This window comes from Dunckerocampus dactyliophorus, chromosome 9 (assembly GCF_027744805.1).
Source record: "Dunckerocampus dactyliophorus isolate RoL2022-P2 chromosome 9, RoL_Ddac_1.1, whole genome shotgun sequence".
NCBI lineage: Eukaryota > Metazoa > Chordata > Actinopteri > Syngnathiformes > Syngnathidae > Dunckerocampus > Dunckerocampus dactyliophorus.
Genome location: NC_072827.1, coordinates 16607065 through 16626437, shown reverse-complemented (window position 1 = coordinate 16626437; position 19373 = coordinate 16607065). Strand labels below are relative to the sequence as shown.

The 19373-nt window shown below is 41.7% G+C and overlaps 1 protein-coding gene across 4 annotated transcripts in view; it reads right to left on the bottom strand.

The window, feature by feature from the left end:
- Positions 1–19373, bottom strand: part of hdac4 (histone deacetylase 4) — a 142950-nt gene that overhangs the window by 80884 nt on the left and 42693 nt on the right. Inside the window, exon 1 of one of the 4 annotated variants that reach the window (XM_054786204.1) lies at positions 1113–1284. The exons of the other annotated variants lie outside the window; for them this stretch is intronic. Coding sequence (XP_054642179.1) covers positions 1113–1116 — 4 coding nt within the window. The 5' untranslated portion in view covers positions 1117–1284. Of the gene's footprint in view, positions 1–1112; positions 1285–19373 lie in introns of those variants that run through there. 4 annotated transcript variants of the gene reach the window in all.

Genomic DNA, 19373 nt, shown 5'->3' with positions numbered 1-19373 from the left:
CTTTTTCACACAGGGCCATGTAGGATTTTGTTTCTCCCTTAATAATAAAACATTTTATTTGAAAGCCGCATTTTGTGTTCAGTTGTGTTGTCATTGACTAATATCTAAATTTGATTGATGATCCGAAACATTTAAGTGTGACAAACATGCAAAAAAAATAGAAATCAGGAAGGGGACAAACACTTTTTCACACAGCTGTAAAATGTATTTTTTTGAGTGTTTTGGGTGTCTGGAATGGATTAAGTGGATTCACATGATTTCCTACGAGGAAAATTGCTTCAGTTTTGTACGTTTCAGTTGTCGTCTGACCTTTTGGAACAAAAACAATGAAATCTGAGGTACCACTGCATATACAGTAAGTGAGTGGAAACCATAGAGAGTAGCTACTTGGCACCCATACCAGTTTTTATGTGTGTTTCATGTGGTTTGATACGTTTTTTTACCTATTTATTCTTGAGTCATGTTAAATGTAGCTTTAAAACAACGTCAACCAGTGTGATCTATTTTATTCTGTTCATTCTGTTCAGTGCAGAATGAAACAAGGACATAATGCACACCAAAACTCAACACAAACTAAACCATGGAATAAACAATTCATGTCGAAAATGAATCCAGCAGCAAATACTTCCAAATTGGACCTCACGCTTCACTAAAAATAAAACAATATAAACACGTTTCTTTAAAATTATCAACTAGTTTGTGCAAATTACACCAAACACAGACATTTTCCTGACTTATTTATAAACCAAAACTTCTGCATGCACACACATCGGGGCATTCATTACCCGAGCAAACACACATGAACACAATAAGCTTCAGGGAGGGACAGATGCAACCTCAGCCATCTGTTCCATTCAGTTAAATGCTGGACATCAGTACCATTCAATAAACACTGTCACAACTCAAGGCTGCACACCCACGCTGCACATTAACATGTACACACAGAAACTTGTCAACAGAACACAGCTACACGGCAACACCAAACATGCGTAGAAAATCAGTGTACACAACGATCCTCCATTTGCCCAGACACACTACAAACAAATGCGAGTCTTTCAAACAGTTTCCTGAGGAGGAGCACAGTTCCATATGTAACAACAAGAGCCTCTTACCCATCAGTTGTGCTTTGCTGTCCGATTGGAGCAATCTGTGTTTGTGGAAGAGTACAGTATCTGAGGCAAAAGTGTAACTCACAACTCAAGTCTGCTGCAGCCCAAAGCACAGCAGACAAATCTTGTTTTCCTAGTGGGAAGAGAGCTCTTTCCCACTCTGTCTCTCTTTGGTCTGCCCTCCGGCTGCCTCTCCCCTCCCTCTGCTGCTCCGTTCCCTCCCACTCTCCCTTTCTCCCACTCTCTCTCTCTCTTTTGCACTTGCAAATCATCAGAGGGCAGTATCAGCCATGGAGAGTATGTTGGCACATTTGGCGACACTGCAAATTGTTGGTATCAATCTCATACCAAAGAAATACACGGGCAGTATTGCCAATACCGATACTAATACAGATACGTGAAATTCCCCAAGATCCTTGAACAATTTTCAGATTTTTTTTCTTTAATTTGCACATTGTCATTATAATGACAATAAAACCCAGGACAGAGATTTTACGCAAACAAAAAAATGTCCAAAAAATTTAAAAAAAAGACCCTTATTTCCTTTTATTACATACAATGTTTTTGTGTACAATGTTTTCAATCCCATTCAAATACCATTACTATGAACCTCGTGTACACATATTTTAATTACAGCAAATGACTGTTTTTCAAACGCAGTTACAAATAAAAGCAGACAATTTGATTATGAGAACGTTCATATTATGGAAAATGGTATAAGAAGACTATTTCCCAGAATGCTTTCCTTTATCCAAGTATTCAAATTGGAGGGAATTTTGGTTTAATTTTCATTCCTTGGCTGTAAGTCATTTCTTTGAATTACAATGAATTTATTGACAGTTTATCTAATTCCAATTCAAATTCCAGTTCTTCAAATTAATTTAATTGATTTTTTTTTTTTTTGTATATTTGCACAAGCCTGGTGAGTGGTGTAAAACACGGAAGCATAAGCTAAAACTACGATCGCCTCTCATTCAAATCTATTGTTTTGGGTTGGTTTTTTTACTCCTAAAGCCCTCCTATGTGCAGCAACTTATTCCCCTGATACAATCGATATTTGGATCAATCCGCCCATCGGTGTTTTCAAAGAAACATTCCTTGTGTCAGATTTTACCCACATTCTCATTTTATCAGGCAGACAGTGTTTCTACCCACCTTTTTATTTGGGGACTGAGACACTGAATGCTGTACAGACTCACACTTGGTGTGTGTCATTTATTCCACACACACACACACACACACACACACACACACACACATTTCTGGCTATCTAAAGCCCTCCTACTCACCAGCAGTGCAACAGTACAGGCAGTTTTTGTGAAGCCAACTTGATGAGAATGGCACTGCCTGGCCTTTCGACTTCGTAACCATGTTTTTTTTTCATTCTTTTTAAATGAAACGATGAAGGAGAAATCTGTATCTGGCAACTGCAAACACAAGAGACTCATGTTTCTGCATGGCATGTACAGTGGCACAGAAGGTCCGACTCAAACCAAAACGAAGCACATTTTCCCGTAGAAAATCACGTAAATCCAATGAATTCGTTCCATGCACCCAAAAATGTTGACACAAAACACATTTTACAGACAATAAATAGAGTTTTACATGCAGAAAATGATATATTATATTCAGAGAGAGCAATTTCTCAACTACCAAAGGTAGTATAGATTTTGTATCTATTGTGTGCTTATTTACATGTGTGCTTGGGACAAAGCGCATGCAGGCTTGTGTTTTCACAGCTATTTTTGAACTCCTGCATAGAAACTGGGAAGCCGTGTTTTCTACGATCAGTAAACACATCCAAACACCTGGCATCGATAAAAAGAACTTGTTATCAGTATGTTGTATGGCACTGACGTCAAAGTCTTACCTAAGTTCCGTGATAAGAGCCAACGCTATTTAACACGAGCCAAAATCACACACAAACCCCTCTTCATTTTTAGAACAGGGAGGCTAACATCAAGAAGTGCAATGACCCCACAGACACAGCAGCACCAAAGCAACTGTGTGGGTAAACACTCACGCACGTCTATTAGGAAGCACAGAACGTGATCAAAGATCACTGTTGATCTTCCAGTCACTTTATCACGGCACCAAGAGGTAACCGGGGAATGCAACAGAGACGCACTCATCCACAGTTATACCAGAATGGCACCCAGAAGAGTGCAAACACTCCTAAATATTTCTGTTTGATTGAAAAATCACGACGTGTCAGACAACACTGTTCCACTCTGTGTTGTGTTCTCTGGGATGTGGTAACGCAACAACAGCAAGCTCCTTTCAGAGTAGCTCCATCTGCTGGATCTGATGGGCCATTATCCCAACACAGACTGATACTAATTGTGGAAAATGGAGATTAATATTCGAATCAACACAAAACACAAGTCTTTGGACCTCTTTAGTAACAGATTTATGTATCAGTAAGTCATACATTATCTGTCACCTTACATGATTTACACTGGAAAAAGCCCATTAAAGCTGTAAGATATACATTATTGTTTTATTGTGAAAACAGTTCTGCTAATAATGATTTGTATGTTTTGGTATCCTAGTCGGGCCAGTCAAAGTGGCATGTGCCAGCAGCCCACCTGCCAAACTTGAAGAAATTGTATGAGAATCTATGTAAAAGGACTTTGTTTTTCGGAAAAAAGACGAACAGAACAGGTTTTAACCACAGATCTCGACTATAATTGCAGATCTGTTTACTCACACCACTAGTTTATATACCGTAAAGCGTGAGAAAATAACTAATAAGTGCTGACAATTGCGAACAAGACAAGCGAATTGTTGCTGATGTCTGATCTTCAAAAGGTGTTGATTACCAATGTTAGCGATGTCGACAAAAAGGGTTTCTGTTTCAGCTGAAAGAAGGGGAAAAAAAGTGGGGAAAAAATTGCAAATGACAAATGTCGGAAAGTGAAATAGTGTAAGTGTCAACAAGTAAAAGTTATGATATGAATGAATTATCAGTAATAAACATGAAGGTGTAGCATTAAATACTGCATATATAACCTCTGCTTCTTCCTACTCCTTTTCAGACATGTTGAATTGTGCAAATGTAACCATGTGATGTTCCTTCATGTAACTTGTTACGCATGTCTGAAACAAAGAAATATCCAACAACAAAGCTTTGTGTTATTATTAGTTATCAGTATGAACATTTCAGCTTTTTCTTTTTACATCATGCCTTTTTATCCATTTTTGCAGGGTTTTAAAAATGTATTTTATTTTTACAATGTGCCACAAGCTAAAAAAAAAACATAGCCGCGGGTCGCAAATGGCCCTTGGGCTGCACTTTGGACACACTTGCTTTTATAGCTCTCCGTTGCGTGTGACGTGACATCAATTCTGTGAATAACCTGAGCTTTCGTTGACTATTTAGCTTGTTAGCTTCCCGTTGTGAGCGAACAATGGTAATGCTAGAGACAAGGGGAGTGTTATTGCAGCTGGAACTAACCAATGCATGTCTGTAGATCCGAAATCAGAAGGAGAAGGTGTTCACGCAGGTGCGCTATCCGCCCTTTGTACGAGTCGTACACAAACAGGAAATAATGTACAACAAATCATAGCCTTAACGGTCAGCGGCGCTGCACGTCAGGCTTTGTACAGAGACTGAAACCTTCGTTCTGCTTCAGCGTCACGTCGACTGGCTGAACAAGGAAAACTGACACCAGTGAAATGTACCTAAAGGCGTACCTGAGAGCAGCGATGCGTCAAAATGTCAAAGGTCAAAATGTGTGCGGTATACAAAAAATGCGTCCATGTTGGCAGGTCTGCAACATAATTAAAATCGTATAAAAAGACACAAACATGACCAAAAAAAGGAAAACAAACCATGTCATCGACTACTATCCGTCACAGGCATTCGTCCTCGCTTCTTATTAAGGAGCGTCAGCGTCAGCATTGGAAGTGCTGCTGTCATTCATTCATGTCATCCATAAATCCATACAACTTTAAGATTCCGATAATATCAAATGCTGATCATGAATACAAGACTAAATATCAGAAATAGCATTAATGCACCTTTTAGTGATCATTCCAAGACCAAAGACCTGTCAACGGACCTCAGGGACAAGATCGGACACGGCTACAAGACCATCAGCAAGAAGCTTGATGAAAAAGAAACCAATACTGGTGCAATCATTTGGAAACGGAAGAAATACAAGCTAACAGTCAATCGCCCTCTCTCTGGAGCTCCATGCAAGATCTCATGGGATAATGATGTTTGTGCCAAAAGTAGGGGACCAACCCAGAGGAGCTGGAGCTGGATAATGATCTCAAAGGAGTTGGGACCACGGTAAAACAAGATATTCACACACATCAGCTTTGACTTTAAAAAACAGTGATCAACATTTTTGCCTCTTTTCTGATATGTTGCGTTCCAAAGCACTAACTGTTTGTTTTTGGTTCATATTGAGTTGGTCGAACCAATTACTCAATTAATCAAAACAACAAGCTTCAGATTAATCGTTAGTTGCAGTCCTAGTATCACGTAAATAAATTAAGGAATCAATAGTTTGTTTTCATTATTCTGAATATATATGCCATGATGTCACTATATAATTTCCAGGCGATTACAGCTAGGTAATGTAGATCATACAAAGGGTTGGAGGAGGATAAGAGCAGCGGGCTGGCCATTCTCAACTTGCCAATCTTCCCAAATGTTTTCCGGGATGCGTCTGTACACTGTGTGCGCTCACACAAACATCTTAGCTGTCCGAGCAAGCGCCTTCGAAAACCAGATAGATCAAGTTCTTTTCTTTTTATTTATTTATTTTTTAAACAGAACCGTGGTAACAGTCTTGGAAACATCAATATTTTTCCATACTTCCATTTTCCATACTTTTCCAAACCTGGAAATTAATCAAATCCAATACCATACATTCCAAACTTGCGTAGGAACACTGTATAATTTCTCTTTATAAAATGTATTTTTTGTTCATATTTTTGGGTGTAGCTTAATTGGACTTACATTATTTCTAACGGGGACATTTTTGGGAGATTTCGGTTTTCGGACATTTTGGAACAAATTAATAAAGAAAACGGAGGTTTTGATCATGATATAAAAACGTATTTGAGCGCATGTATGAGAACTTGCGGTTGGGGTTATGAAGGTGAAAAATGTGTACGTGAAAGACGTCTTGTGCCATTATTTGCGTCAGTAAGCAAGAGAACCAGACACGGCGATAAGTGAACATATCCAAGATAAATATCTCATGTCGCTATCTGCATGAGAGCCAGTGTGCGTGCGTACGCATTCAATAATGCATGTGGCATAATGATTGCAAGGCATGCCGAAGTACACAGTGTGGCAGCTAGGCAGACAGGACTGATGAATAAATAATGCACGGTATCTGCTTCATAATGTACACACATATAAACACACAGGCAAACCACAAGTTAGCTCCTCTGCTGAAAATGGGGAAAAATAGACAACCTATATTTTGAGCCTCCATACAGACAGGGAAAAAGGGTGGGATGATTTTTTTTTCTCTCTCCATCTCCCCTGAGAATCACCGACTGAGATTCCAAAACTGTGAGACACAGTGTCATTTATTATTGATTTGGGTTATTTATAATACACATTCACTCTCTTTACAACACCCCCGCCAGCTCCTCCTCCACTCTTTGCACATTGTCCCATCGACTTGCCAATGTTTTTCTTCCATAGGTAAAACAAAACACTTGATCTAAATAATCAGCTGCTGTCTGTTCTAAATAGATGTTGAACATGTTTTAGAAATATACTTCATATAAATAAAAATGGATCGAAACAGTTTATTTAAAAGACAGACACAATTTCAACGAAGACGGTGCTTTGCCGAGGAGCTCCCTTCATTCATATTTTACATCTTCTTCAGTCTCAATGGTAATGCCTTCCGGGCTTGTGCCGAGCTTGCAGCACACAGAGAGAGCCATTAGCTGTCATCGATGCTATACTTAAATATGTTGGCATACCCCATTTCTTCATATGCACTTAAACTCATATGGGTGCCCTTGCACACCCATTTGAGCTGGAGCACTACAGCTCCAGTATACGTCAAAAGACACAGAAAGCAATCTTTCTCAAATGGGCGTAGGCTACAAACAGAAGGCGTACTGTGAAAAGCAAACGCACAAACACATACACGCATCTAAAATAAAAACCTACAGTCGGACCTTTTTTAGCGTACTTTTCGAAAATGTACCCGCAAATTTTGCCTCGGTTCTCGTACATTTGTCGGTTAGGGTACAAGTTTTTGTGTTAACATTTTTTGGTGTCGAGAACAAATGCAGAAGTGTTTTACTTCCAAAATAATCATGTAGTCATCCTTTGTTTATCACAGTTAATTGGTTCAGGGCCAAGTGGATTCAATATATATAAATGTAATATTTTTGTAGTTAGAGCATGGAAAACCTGTTTAGGACTTTTTAAATACGTTTTTTGCCGTTATTAGAGCCCTACAGACATGAAATAACACCCCTATAGTCACCTTTACCCTCCTATTATTCTTTGTTTACAACACATGGCTCAACATTTCATGCTACCAAGCTAACTAGTTAGCCTCCAATTTATTTATTCTAACCTTAAGAAAGGGTTTCAAACTAAGTGGGGAAGAAGGACAAAGTAAGAAGCCAAAACCTTACCACTTCCACACCGAAGGGGAGGAGAACTTTTTTTTCACTCTATCATGTTGGACATGTCATGGCTGACTCCATTCAGTGTGAATCTAATCTAAAGTCATGTCTCAATGTAACATGACTTATGCCTAATAGCCAGAATACTACTTATAAATTATCTTTCAATTCTTTTTTGACTACAAAAAGTCCATAGTGAACCACGGCACAGTGATAATTTAATAATTAATGGATTTTTGAAAAACCACAAGAGAGTGAAGGAGCGATGTTCAAACTGCAATGAAGTAAGGGACGACTGTATTCATGTAAATCAATTAGTTTTTCCAGTCCAATATTGTAAAGAGGGAAATGGCGCATTAAACACATCAGCATGAACGAGACTTGCTAACAAATAGCAACAATGGACAAGAACAAAGGTTTCTTTTATAGCAAGTGGCTGTAAACCACTGTTTATGCTTTCAAATCAAGATTGCAGTGTTCAGAGCGAAGGCACAGTACCAGCATAAGGGAAAGCCAATGTTAGCATCTGTGCTTATTTTGATTTATTTATAGCTGTCTATCCTTAAACCTTACAGTAATTTTGCAGTGACACATATGCTGGATCCAGCCATTTTCATCACCCATAGTATCAGCTCAGCACATTAGCTCAGGTAGTACCTGCTTTTGCTGGCTGAAATAGGTCAAACTAGAGCTCAAGGGTGGGAGGTATTGGATTATGCCCAAAAAACAAAAAAAACAAAAAAAAACAATACACAACCTATTTCCATGAAATAATCTGGAAGGGTGGCACATGTTCCAAGCCAGAACCCATTCAATTTTGGATCCAAACAAAGGTCCAAACACCATTTAAGAAGTGTTCAATTGGCAAGTAATAATAACTAGAGAACAGCTGACTGTAACCAGCAGACGTGATCTTTTGATTGGTTTTCTGGTAATAGTGACATTTGTGTGCCACAAGCCAGCAACACCCACAGCGTAAAGCAAAGGTCTAAACCCAGAAGTGGTCATTCATTATACATGGCTTCCAGTAGACTGCTCGGTATCCATATGGTTCTGCTTGGGCTTTTAAAAGCCTTTACAAAACACGCCTGTGCATTAACAAGTGAGAGGAAGTGAAAGGGTCAGGAATGTCTGGAGTCAAATGTACACAATATACCTCGGAAAGTGTTGAGCTAACATTTGCACATGGGGAAGAGAAACTAACCTGCAGACCCACTGCATGAGGTGATCCTGATTATACAGAATAATAACCTGTAGCAATTTCACCTTTGACCTAATTAACCTCAAACCATCCTGGATCAACTAATAATTCAATAGAAACAAAAAATTGTACACTTCAAATGTGTTTAATCAGTGTGTGAGGCATACTTAACCTGGATTGTGTCGCAAGTTAACAATGGCAATTGAAAAGAGAAGGAGGGGTGGTTCTGGAGCTGAATCCAATCGAATGAATCCTTTTATTGCAAATGTTAATACAAAATCAGAGGGCGGTCAAAAACACAGTAGACTTTTTTATGAGTGTATCAATTACTCATGGTTTTTCACTATTCACTGGCGGTCACGCTATGTAACCCTTGCGAATATGAAGGATCAAAAATATTGCTGAGTAGACAAACATATTAGTAGAACCGGTGTGGTACTGAAAATACTAAATCACAAATAGTAAGTCATCGTTCCTGAAAATGTACGTCAATACTCCCAGACTCCTGCTAATGGAAATCTGATCAAGTCAACCGATTTTAGTTTTTACCACTCTTATCCTGCCAGTGAGGCTGGTAGACATTTGGACTAATTATTGGGACATATGGCATGGTCCCGCCTCCCCCCATTCAGTTGATTTTTTTGATAGAAGTTCAGTATATCAATTGAATCTTGAACAGCATCTTGAAGCATTAGGAAATTAAATAATTAATCCTTAAATCCTCTTTGTTTTTATTAGAATATGTAGAAGTTCCTCCCATCACAAACACACGCACACACACACACACACGCACACACACCCCCCCCCACACACACACACACACACACACACACACACACACACACACACAGCTAGTAAAAATGAGTGTTCAGAGTCAGACTTGTTTGTGTCTTCCAGCAGAGCAGACAGTGTTTCAGCCTACTTTGCTCCAATTCCATTTTTCTGACAGCTGTGAGTGTGTGTGAGTGTGTGTGTGTGTGTGTGTGTGTGTGTGTGTGTTCTCTTTAACAAGGTTAACATGAAGGCCACAACCTCCAGCTATAATTTGGTACTGATAAAACAGTTTTTTTTTTCAATTTTATACTCCCATTATCGGCCAAATCTGTCGGTCTCTCTCAGTAGTAATGCACAATAATTATTTCAAAATGCGTATTTCAGTTGTCCTGCAGTAAAAAGGTGGACAAAAGACACATTCAAAGAGATAAGTAAAGCTAAAAAGCTGAGGCCACCTTTGGAAACATACCCTCGGCGCTGACATTGAAATGTAATACTGAATACATAAATAGTGTGTGTGAACCTTATGTGAGCTGTGCAGAAAAGAGGTAGCTGCAACTGACTGCTGCCTACATCAAACTGGCAGAGGACATGGAGCTCCATGCCAGGTCAGGGAGTGTGTGGGTGTGGTAGTGGGCTTTGTGGGCCCATCTGGGGATCTGGCAAGCAGGCCTGAGGCCAATGTGGGCTCCCTGTTGAGCGTATGTGTACTAAACAGGTTGTGTCATCCTCAAAATCAGAAGCGCCAGAAGCGTGTCATCCTCAAAAGGTGTATAAGTGATGCAGGTGCTGCAAGAGGTAACTGGAGGCTGTATGGCTGGACTCTGTCCACACAAATACGCTTTCTTTAAAAAGCGAAGATGGAGCTTTTGGCTTGCTGCCGACAGATGACGTAACAATTATGTGCCGTTATTTCCACGTTATCCATCCATCGTCTATACCGCTTGTCCTCACTAGGGTCGCGGGTATGCTGGGGTCTATCGCAGCTGACTTCGGGTGAGAGGCGGGATACAAATAGACAAACAACCATTCACACTCACATTCATACCTATGGACAATTTAGAGTCGCCAATTAACCTAACATGCATGTTTTTAGAATGTGGGAGGAAACCGGAGTACCCGGAGAAAACCCATGCACGCACGGGGAGAACATGCAAGGCGGGGAGAGCTGCTTCGCCCGCACATTGAAAGCTTACCTGTTAAATATGCCTGTCTTGTGCTGCATAACTATTGTTGTGAAGGCAATTAAATGAGGACAATTTGCCAGACACAGAATTATTTCAGCAACGATAGCGTCACAGCCGATGGAATCCTTTTTTGACTGATAAAATGAACTACACGTCACAGCACTGTTGTGATAATCAACATCTGCAAAATTTTAATAAATATGTTTCATCCATTTTCAGTTTTATAGTTAATAAATTTTGCTGAAAAATGTGAAATAAACTACTGAAAAGTAACGCTACTTCGCTAGCAGTCCACATGTACCTTCTCCTGTGAATTGCCATGTTTGTTATGGTGCGTCTACGGAAATGACTGGTAATTCTGATATTATAGGATCATAGTGGGATTACAGTAATACAGTATATGGATGTTTTTATTGTGGTAATTTAAACACAATATAAAGACAATTAAATAGATAACTTTTTAATTAACAGGTTGAAGTATTTGTTGTGTAAAGGTTTGGGTGTGGTGGTGGGAGCATGAAAGGTGGAGGTACCACAGACACCACTTGAACAAACAGCGCTAAAATTGATCTTTCAAAATATTAATTTCTCATAATGTAAGAATTATATGTTGATTTCATTTCTGAAAAATGCCACAGTCCCAAAACACAATGGCTTTAAAGATAACCCTCCTTTAGTATTTTTACAACAAACATAACACAACAATGAAAAACAATTAAAAAAAAAACATTAGATTACATCAACAATAAGGTAATCTTCAGTACTTCATAGAATGTCCCTTTCTTTTTCTCCTTTTTCCATTCTACATGGTCTGTATTATTTAATGTCCGATACCGATACTGCAAAGTTGTACATCTGCCGATACCGCTAAAAAATATATTTTCACCTTCGTTATTATAGTAACACATTTATTTGCTTCATACAAAAAAATAATAATAATTAAAAAAAAACACCATGTTCAAACTGTGGAAGAAATATTCAAATATTCTCCTCCCCCTGAAGAAAGAAATCAAATTGCCCACGGTCTGACTCAAGTCATTACATTTTGGCGGAAAGTGTACCTGAAGGAGGGCCGGAGTAAATTACATAGACCGTTTGGGCTGGAGGCAGGAAACCCAAGGAAACACTGTAGCAAGAGTTGCAGAGTCTGGAAGCTTTCTGTGTGGGTTATCGTGTGTAGCTGGTCTATAGGAGTCCAGGACCCAATACAAAGGCCTGAAAATGAGTCTACAGTAATAGGTCCCCTTAAAAGACTTTTAATAGCTCCTCCTGCCTCTGCATTCTGTGGTGCACACACCATAACAGAAGGAACGGGTCAGAGGAATGGACCACGCAGAGCAGGATCCTGTAAGGAAGACACTGTACAGCCAAGCGCAGCGCCTCGGGAAACAAGAGGAGCAGCTCAACGCAATGGGAACGTGCCTCCAGGATCTGTCAGGAAGGATGGAGAGCTTGGGCTCCCGCGTCAACACGCTGCTTGCGGCACTCCCTCCAGACAAAAGATCCGCGTTAGCCAGCCAGCCCACACCGCCAGCCGAAGTGACTCCTTCCTCCGGCCCACAGCTGTCAAGACCGGAGAGGATCTCCGGATATTCGGGTGACGTACGCCCCTTCCTCACTCAATGCGATCTTTACTGCGAGCTGCCTGCCGCCACATTCCCCACTGAACGAGCGAAAGTTGCCTTCCTCATCTCCCACCTTACTGCCAGAGCCGGAACTTGGGCTACTGTGGAATGGAATCGCCGTGCCCCAACTAGGGTGACATATGCAGCTTTCGCCAAAGCACTTGAAACAAGTGTTGCAGCGCAGCTCACCGGGCAGAGAGGCAGCTCAGGCCCTCTTCTTGTTGCGCCAAGTCTACAACTATGCTATCAAGTTCCGCACACTGGCATCTGAGAGTGACTGGAACACGGCCGCCCTCCTGGACATTTTTTTCCGAGGGCTGGCTGACCACATCCGAGTCCACGTGATTCTGCTGGCACTACCATCCACCTTCCACGATCGATGCTGCAGGCTCACCGTTGTGGAGAGAGAGACAACGGCGTTTGAGCCTAGGAATCTACTGCGGCGAGGCTGACTACTCCATCTCCTGCTGTCCTATTCGACCCTGCCAGGCTCCTCTACGCTGCTTCCGCCCGCGTTCGCCATGTGGTTCCCCTAACAAGGGCGGTCGTCTTCGCTCCCTGCAACCACCAGGATGCAGCTGCAAGGTACTCTAAGGTAATCTGGCCTATCTATGCTCGCACAGAGACTCAACCCCCCTCAAGCCAGGTGGGCCCTGTTCTTCACCCGCTTTAATTTTATCATCACCTTCTGTCCTGAGTCAAGCCGGGTGCCCTGTCCCACATCTATGCCCCTCCCGCTGAGCCAACCTATCAAGAACCCACCATTTCTGGTTCCCGCATCCTCGGGGGTCTCCAGTGGGACATTGAGAGGCGGGTCACGGAGTCCCTCCAGTCAGTTCCATCTCTCAAGGGGTGCCCTCCAAGATTTTTGTCATCCCCCAGCTCTGCTCTGATGTGCTGTGCTGCGATCATGGGTCTAGGCTGGCCTGTCAGCCTGGCGTGAACCACACCTTCTACCTCCTTAGCCAGCGCTTTTGGTGGCCAACCCTCCGAGCGGACGCCAAGATGTTTGTGACCACCTGCTCTGCGCCCGGAACAAGGCATCTCACCAGGCCCCGGATGGGCTCCTTCACCCCCCTGCCAATCCCATCCTGGCTGTGGTCCCACATAGCCCTGGATTTTGTCAATGGCTTGCCTCCCTCCCAGGGTAACACAACTATTCTCACGTCAGATCGCGTCTCCAAGTTGTCGCAGTTCATCACCCTCCCTAAGCTGCCGTCATCCTTGGAGACTGCCCAGTTGATGGTCCACCATGCTTTCCGACTCCACAGCAATCCCACAGAGGTGGTGTCAGACAGCGGACCCCAGTTTTCTTCCGCAGCGTGGGGAACCTTTTGCAAGACCCTCAGGGCATCTCCTCGCTTCTCGTCCAGCTATCACCCTATGGACAGACTGAGAGGACCAACCAAGAACTGGAGGCCACCATTCGGTGGGTATGCTACCAACAGCCCACAATGTGGTCAGTGGAGCTCCCGTGGATTGAGTACTCCTCCAACTCCCTGGTCAGTTCCTCCACAGGCATGTCCCCTTTTAACGCAGCCTAAGGGTTTCAGCCACCAGCGTTCCCCTAGCAAGAGTCGGACTCCGCGGTTCCATCTTTGACAGCCCATCATTAGATCCCAACACTAGAGCTGCCCTCTCCAGAACAGCCGAGCAGAACCAGCAGGTGGCCAATAATCATAGCACACCTGTACCTTGCTACCAGTTGGGACAGAAAGTGTGGTTGTCCTCCGAGACCTGCTACTTGCTGTAGATTCCAAGAAGCTGTCCCCCATTTTGTTGGCCCCTACCCCATAACCAAGATCATCAACGCGTTACTGTCAAATTGCGCTTCCCCAATTCCCTCCAATGCAACACAGTTTTACATGTTTCCCGCATCAAGCCTATCACACTCAGCTCTCTTAGCGCCCCTAGCGAGCTGTTCTGATCGCCTGCTGCTGTGCCGCGTTGTGCTCGCTCTCTGTCTTTCTCTGCTACAGTTGGGCACTTGGAGCGGGGACAACTGGACACACCTGCACCTAATCTAGGCTGCCTTCTACTAAGGAGGAGTCGGGGCAGCTGTGAGACACAGGTTCCTCACCTTGCACTCCTGCATGCAGACCTAGTCTACGTTTCGTCTGCATTCCTGCCAGCTGTCATCACTCGCAAGCTTCTCCTGCACTTTTCCAAGCCGGTGTCTCCACAGCTGGGTATAGCCCAGTTGCCCCTGTCCTCCTTGCCAAAAAGACTTTTTGTATAGTTAACCTTTTCCTGGTGTGCTGCTAGCCACGGCCTCCAGCGCCCTTAGTTCCCCTTTTGTCGCTTATCTCTGTTTTCTCTTGTCACTGGCGACATTAAAAGATTTCTCCTCCTGCCTCTACATTTTGTGGTCCACCACGCACACACCGTAACACTTGTTTTTTGCATAAGATACGAAAAACATGAGAATGATGTTCTGACATCTACACTTAGTGCTTAGCAAAGGTTTCTGCACATGTGCGAGCAGGAAGAGGGTGGGATATAACGCGTGCAACACATTCGAAAGTTAGAGCCCTCTAGGCCGCTGTGTAATCGTTGCAAACAGTCCCTGTAAATATAAGATATTTGAGATTTGAGTTGAAAAATCACAAACACATGATTTTAAAAGACTCCAGTGAGGCAGGAGGGCAGTATCGGGGGTCATGTCAGTGGTCTTAATGTGGTCTGGGTGACCTACAGTATATAACCCACCACAGATTCTTATTATAATTATAGCAAAGATATAACCAATATAACCAACGGGATTCATTCATTGTCTTGGATAGAGGGATGTTCTTGTTGATCAAATTCCAATTAACCTGGAATATACTTTGGTTGTTGATAGGTTCTATAAATCCTGTCAGAGTCGCTCAGACGGCACCCATAAGTTTGCAAAGGAATTCCTTCGCTTGTTCCATTTGCAGGTTGCGTCACTTAAAATAATTCCAAATATTGACATACTCTGCAGCTGTGAGCGGCACTGACATACACATGCAGAAGAACCTTTCTGCTCTGCTCCACTCTGTGGTCTGGGATGCTTGCCAGCTGTTAGTTAAGTTAGCGTTGTTTCTTTTGAGTGTTTTTGCCGACAGATATCCTCGTTTGTTCCGTTTGGTTTGGCTCTGGTAATCAGTCCAACTTGCAGAGTTAAATTCTTGTCAAAGAGCACAGTTTGTGTGTAACTAACTGCATCACAAGCTCAACTCAATGCATTACTGCTGCCATTAGGTGTCGCCAAAAAAGTCATACCTGACGCAGGACCGGCCAAATTCTAAAAAAAAATATGGCATATAGTCCTGAAAATATGGTATGTACGGTTGGAAAAGAAAGCTGGCCACTACTAAAGTGAAATGACTCCAGCCCCAAAACATTCACTGACTTTTTTTGCTGATATATACAGAAAAAAACAAGACAAATATGGAAAGTGAATACATTTGTAAATAATAATAAAAATTCACAAATATCCATCTATTTTTTCTATCATTATTGACGGACCAGGGAGAATATTCAGTTTTATGTCACTTGTTTTTTGTTTTTTTAAATGTGGACACTGTCTGCCTCTAGTTTACCAACCTGGCTTCCAAACACAATCTGCCCGCTCGTCTAATTTCTTCTCTCACCTTCCCAGTCTTCCTCCTCACTCCCTGCAGCGTCTGTGCTCTGATAGTTATGTGTCAGTGTAGTGTGGGCTGCTGCTAATTTGTGCAGAGTGGGAGAAAGCTTTTTTGGCATGTGGTGAAAAAGTGTATTTTAAGCTCAAGATTCAGATTCTCACAGGAAGGTGGGCACACACAAACATACACATTTGTCTGCTCTCCCATGTTCACATTGTGTCCTAATGTCATGTGTGCTTTCACCTAAACAAACAGATGCTCCAACCCACATTCACATTTAAGACACATTCTGAAAGGTGACGACTTCTGTTTCCCTAAGCAATACGTCCTCCTGCGTATGAATGTAGTCATCCTCATTAATATGCATACGAATCTGTCTCCTTTACCAAGTGTTCCAATAATAATAACACAAAATTTGATCAACTGATCAATTAAATTAAACACACCTTCACACACTCACACTGGCTGGCAGCTACAATGATGTAAAAATAGAATTCTGATATGACAGAGGCACACAGAAAAGGTTTGACGAGGACGTACCTATTGCTTCTGAGGAATACTGCAGATGACAGTCGGAACGTGTCAAGGTTAAAACTCCAAACATACCTAAAGAAAGTTGTCTGAAAGGTTATGAATAGAGCACCATTGTTTTCTATAGGAATAATCACTTAGAAATCTGGAGAAATCCAGTGACCAGCATCCCGGAAGAGATAGTGGTTGACTTTACATGTTCCACTGTAGCTATTTGCACATACTGTAAAATGAATCCCAAAATCCTAGTTTGTCCAAGAATAATTGGAATTTCATCAAACTTGAGTGTACACCTACCCAACACTGTCAAAGAGCCACTAATTAAAGGTGGAATGAACATGTATTTATAATCAGAGTTGGCCACCGTCAGAGACCTGAGATGTGAAATTCAGCAACTGCTTCGTCTGCTGACCAGCACTGCCAGCATCATTCTGTTGTACCAGATCGCAGTTTCATGCAAAGGTGACATGTAAGAAGATTTGCCTGGGGTGGAAGCATCCAACGTGCAGCTCTTCCAATTCATTGTTTATTTTCTTCGAAGTAAACAACTGAAAGACCTGGAGGGCCAGGGGATGGTTCGTTTGCTTGCTTTTCATGATCTTACCGATGAACTGCATGTGCCACATGCAATTGAAAATCGGAATGAGGCATCTATTGAATGATGTTTCAGAGATTGAACCAGTAGTAGTACTGTAGTAGTCGTAGTAGTAGTAGTAGTAGTACCAGTGATATGTAAGTTTCCACCAATGCCAAGAGGTCAAACTGACTGATGTCACAGCATTTTTGCCTGGAAGAGAATACAGGATTCATGGTGGTCAAATTTCTGATTCAGATTCTGACTTAAGTTTCAACAGTCAGTGTAAACAGATTGATGAAGGGCTAGCTGAAATATTATATTATAAATGTTCATTAAAACCCTCTTCCGTCATTAAAGTTTATTGTTTGGGAACACTCGGCATTTCCGGTGCAATACATAAACGGACAAAGACAAGTGGATAAGACGAAAGCAGTGTGCCGGCATTGTTCAGTAGAGATGGGCCTACAAGGTGCACCTCAGCCCATAAGAAACTTTAATTTGCGAAAAATAAAATACAAAATTCAGAGTGTTCAAATTGTTGCTGTTGCACGTATGCATTGTTGAGATTTCCTCATTGCAGAATTACCTGCCACCGGTTTTATGTTAAAAATCATTCAAACTGTTTACATAACAGCAAAGCAATTTCAAGCTTTGTGTTTTATTCCCTTATTGTGCTGAAAATTAACCCAACCGTGACTTTATAACTGAGGTACGTACCAAAACGAGATTCTGGCGTACTGTTACGCTCCTACTAATTCATATGTGCTTATTTGCACTTTTGATCCAGCAGTTTCTGATCAGTCAGTAAGCACGTAATTCATCAGGTTTGATTTGAATACAATACAACATTACATGCTGGAGTATTTAAGATTTGTAAATCTTCAAAGTGAAACATATTTGCTGGTCATTAGAGAGAAGCAGGTCAATCCATGGTCGGGCTCAACTGCCAAAGCAAAACCACAGCAGACTTTCATCCATACTGTGCATACAGTATGTTCTCGATGCATAGCTTTCTTAATGTGGTTGCATGTAATGAAGGCAATGAAACATGTTTTGAACAGTAACCATGAGAATTTGTTACATCAATACTCTCTCACTATTTCATGCCACCATATGGGACAAACATACCACACGTGGGTTGATGGCATGCTTATCAGGCAGCATCATCCCACATTCCTCCCGTGAAGAGCATTGCCTTGTTTCACTCGTGTGTACGCTGTGATTCCTTCAATTACACAGGATTAAAGACATTACAACATTTTCAAGAAGCACATGTTGACTTGAGTGGACTCTTAAGCCATGCTAGTCTTCTCAAAAATCCTTACTGACAGTCACACTCGGACCTACTGGGAACCACCATTATAAAATATTACCCGCATTGGAACGAGACTACATTAAGCATGTAGTGAGTACTCAACTTATCGAAGCTAGTAAATATCTAAAATTGTATTATTTAAAGGAAAACTGCACTTTTTTGGGAATTTTTCCCATCAACCACAATCCATATGTGAGACAAGAGCACGCATCTTTTCTGTACATTCTAGATAGCCGCCGTGTTTTCCACTAAGAACGGACGTAATTAGGATTCGCCTATTCTGCCTGTAAAGCCCTAGAAAAAAACTCCAAAAACCAATAACAATGCTTCATTTACATGCCATGATCTGCATATTAACCAAGCTATCGCGACATTGTTATAACACAGAGGAGCTACTTTTCTGGCACAGATCGACTGTGTATATAGCTGTGATGTCAAGCACTATGTGCTCCATATGTCAGAATCAATATAATGCTGACTTCCTCAATGAACAGTTGCCCGACTGGTCCAGCTGGCCTGGGCCGTCTTTTCCATTGATTGCAGTAGTCAATGCAAATAATTGTTTGTTCAAGGCACGATTTTCAAAATTAATGTGTTAATCCAGAATTATTCATTCGCATGAATAAACCAATTGCATGAATCTGAACCACTACATTTTTGAGTATATAAGAACAAGATGCAATAAATAAGTTCTTCAAATCAGATTCTCAGCTGGTAAAACAGGGTCCACCCATTTTCAGTGTGAGTTATGGAAAATTGCAACGACCCGATGTCCATGAAAACACCTTGCCCTGTTCTTATCTGTGCTACTCGCTTGTGATGCTG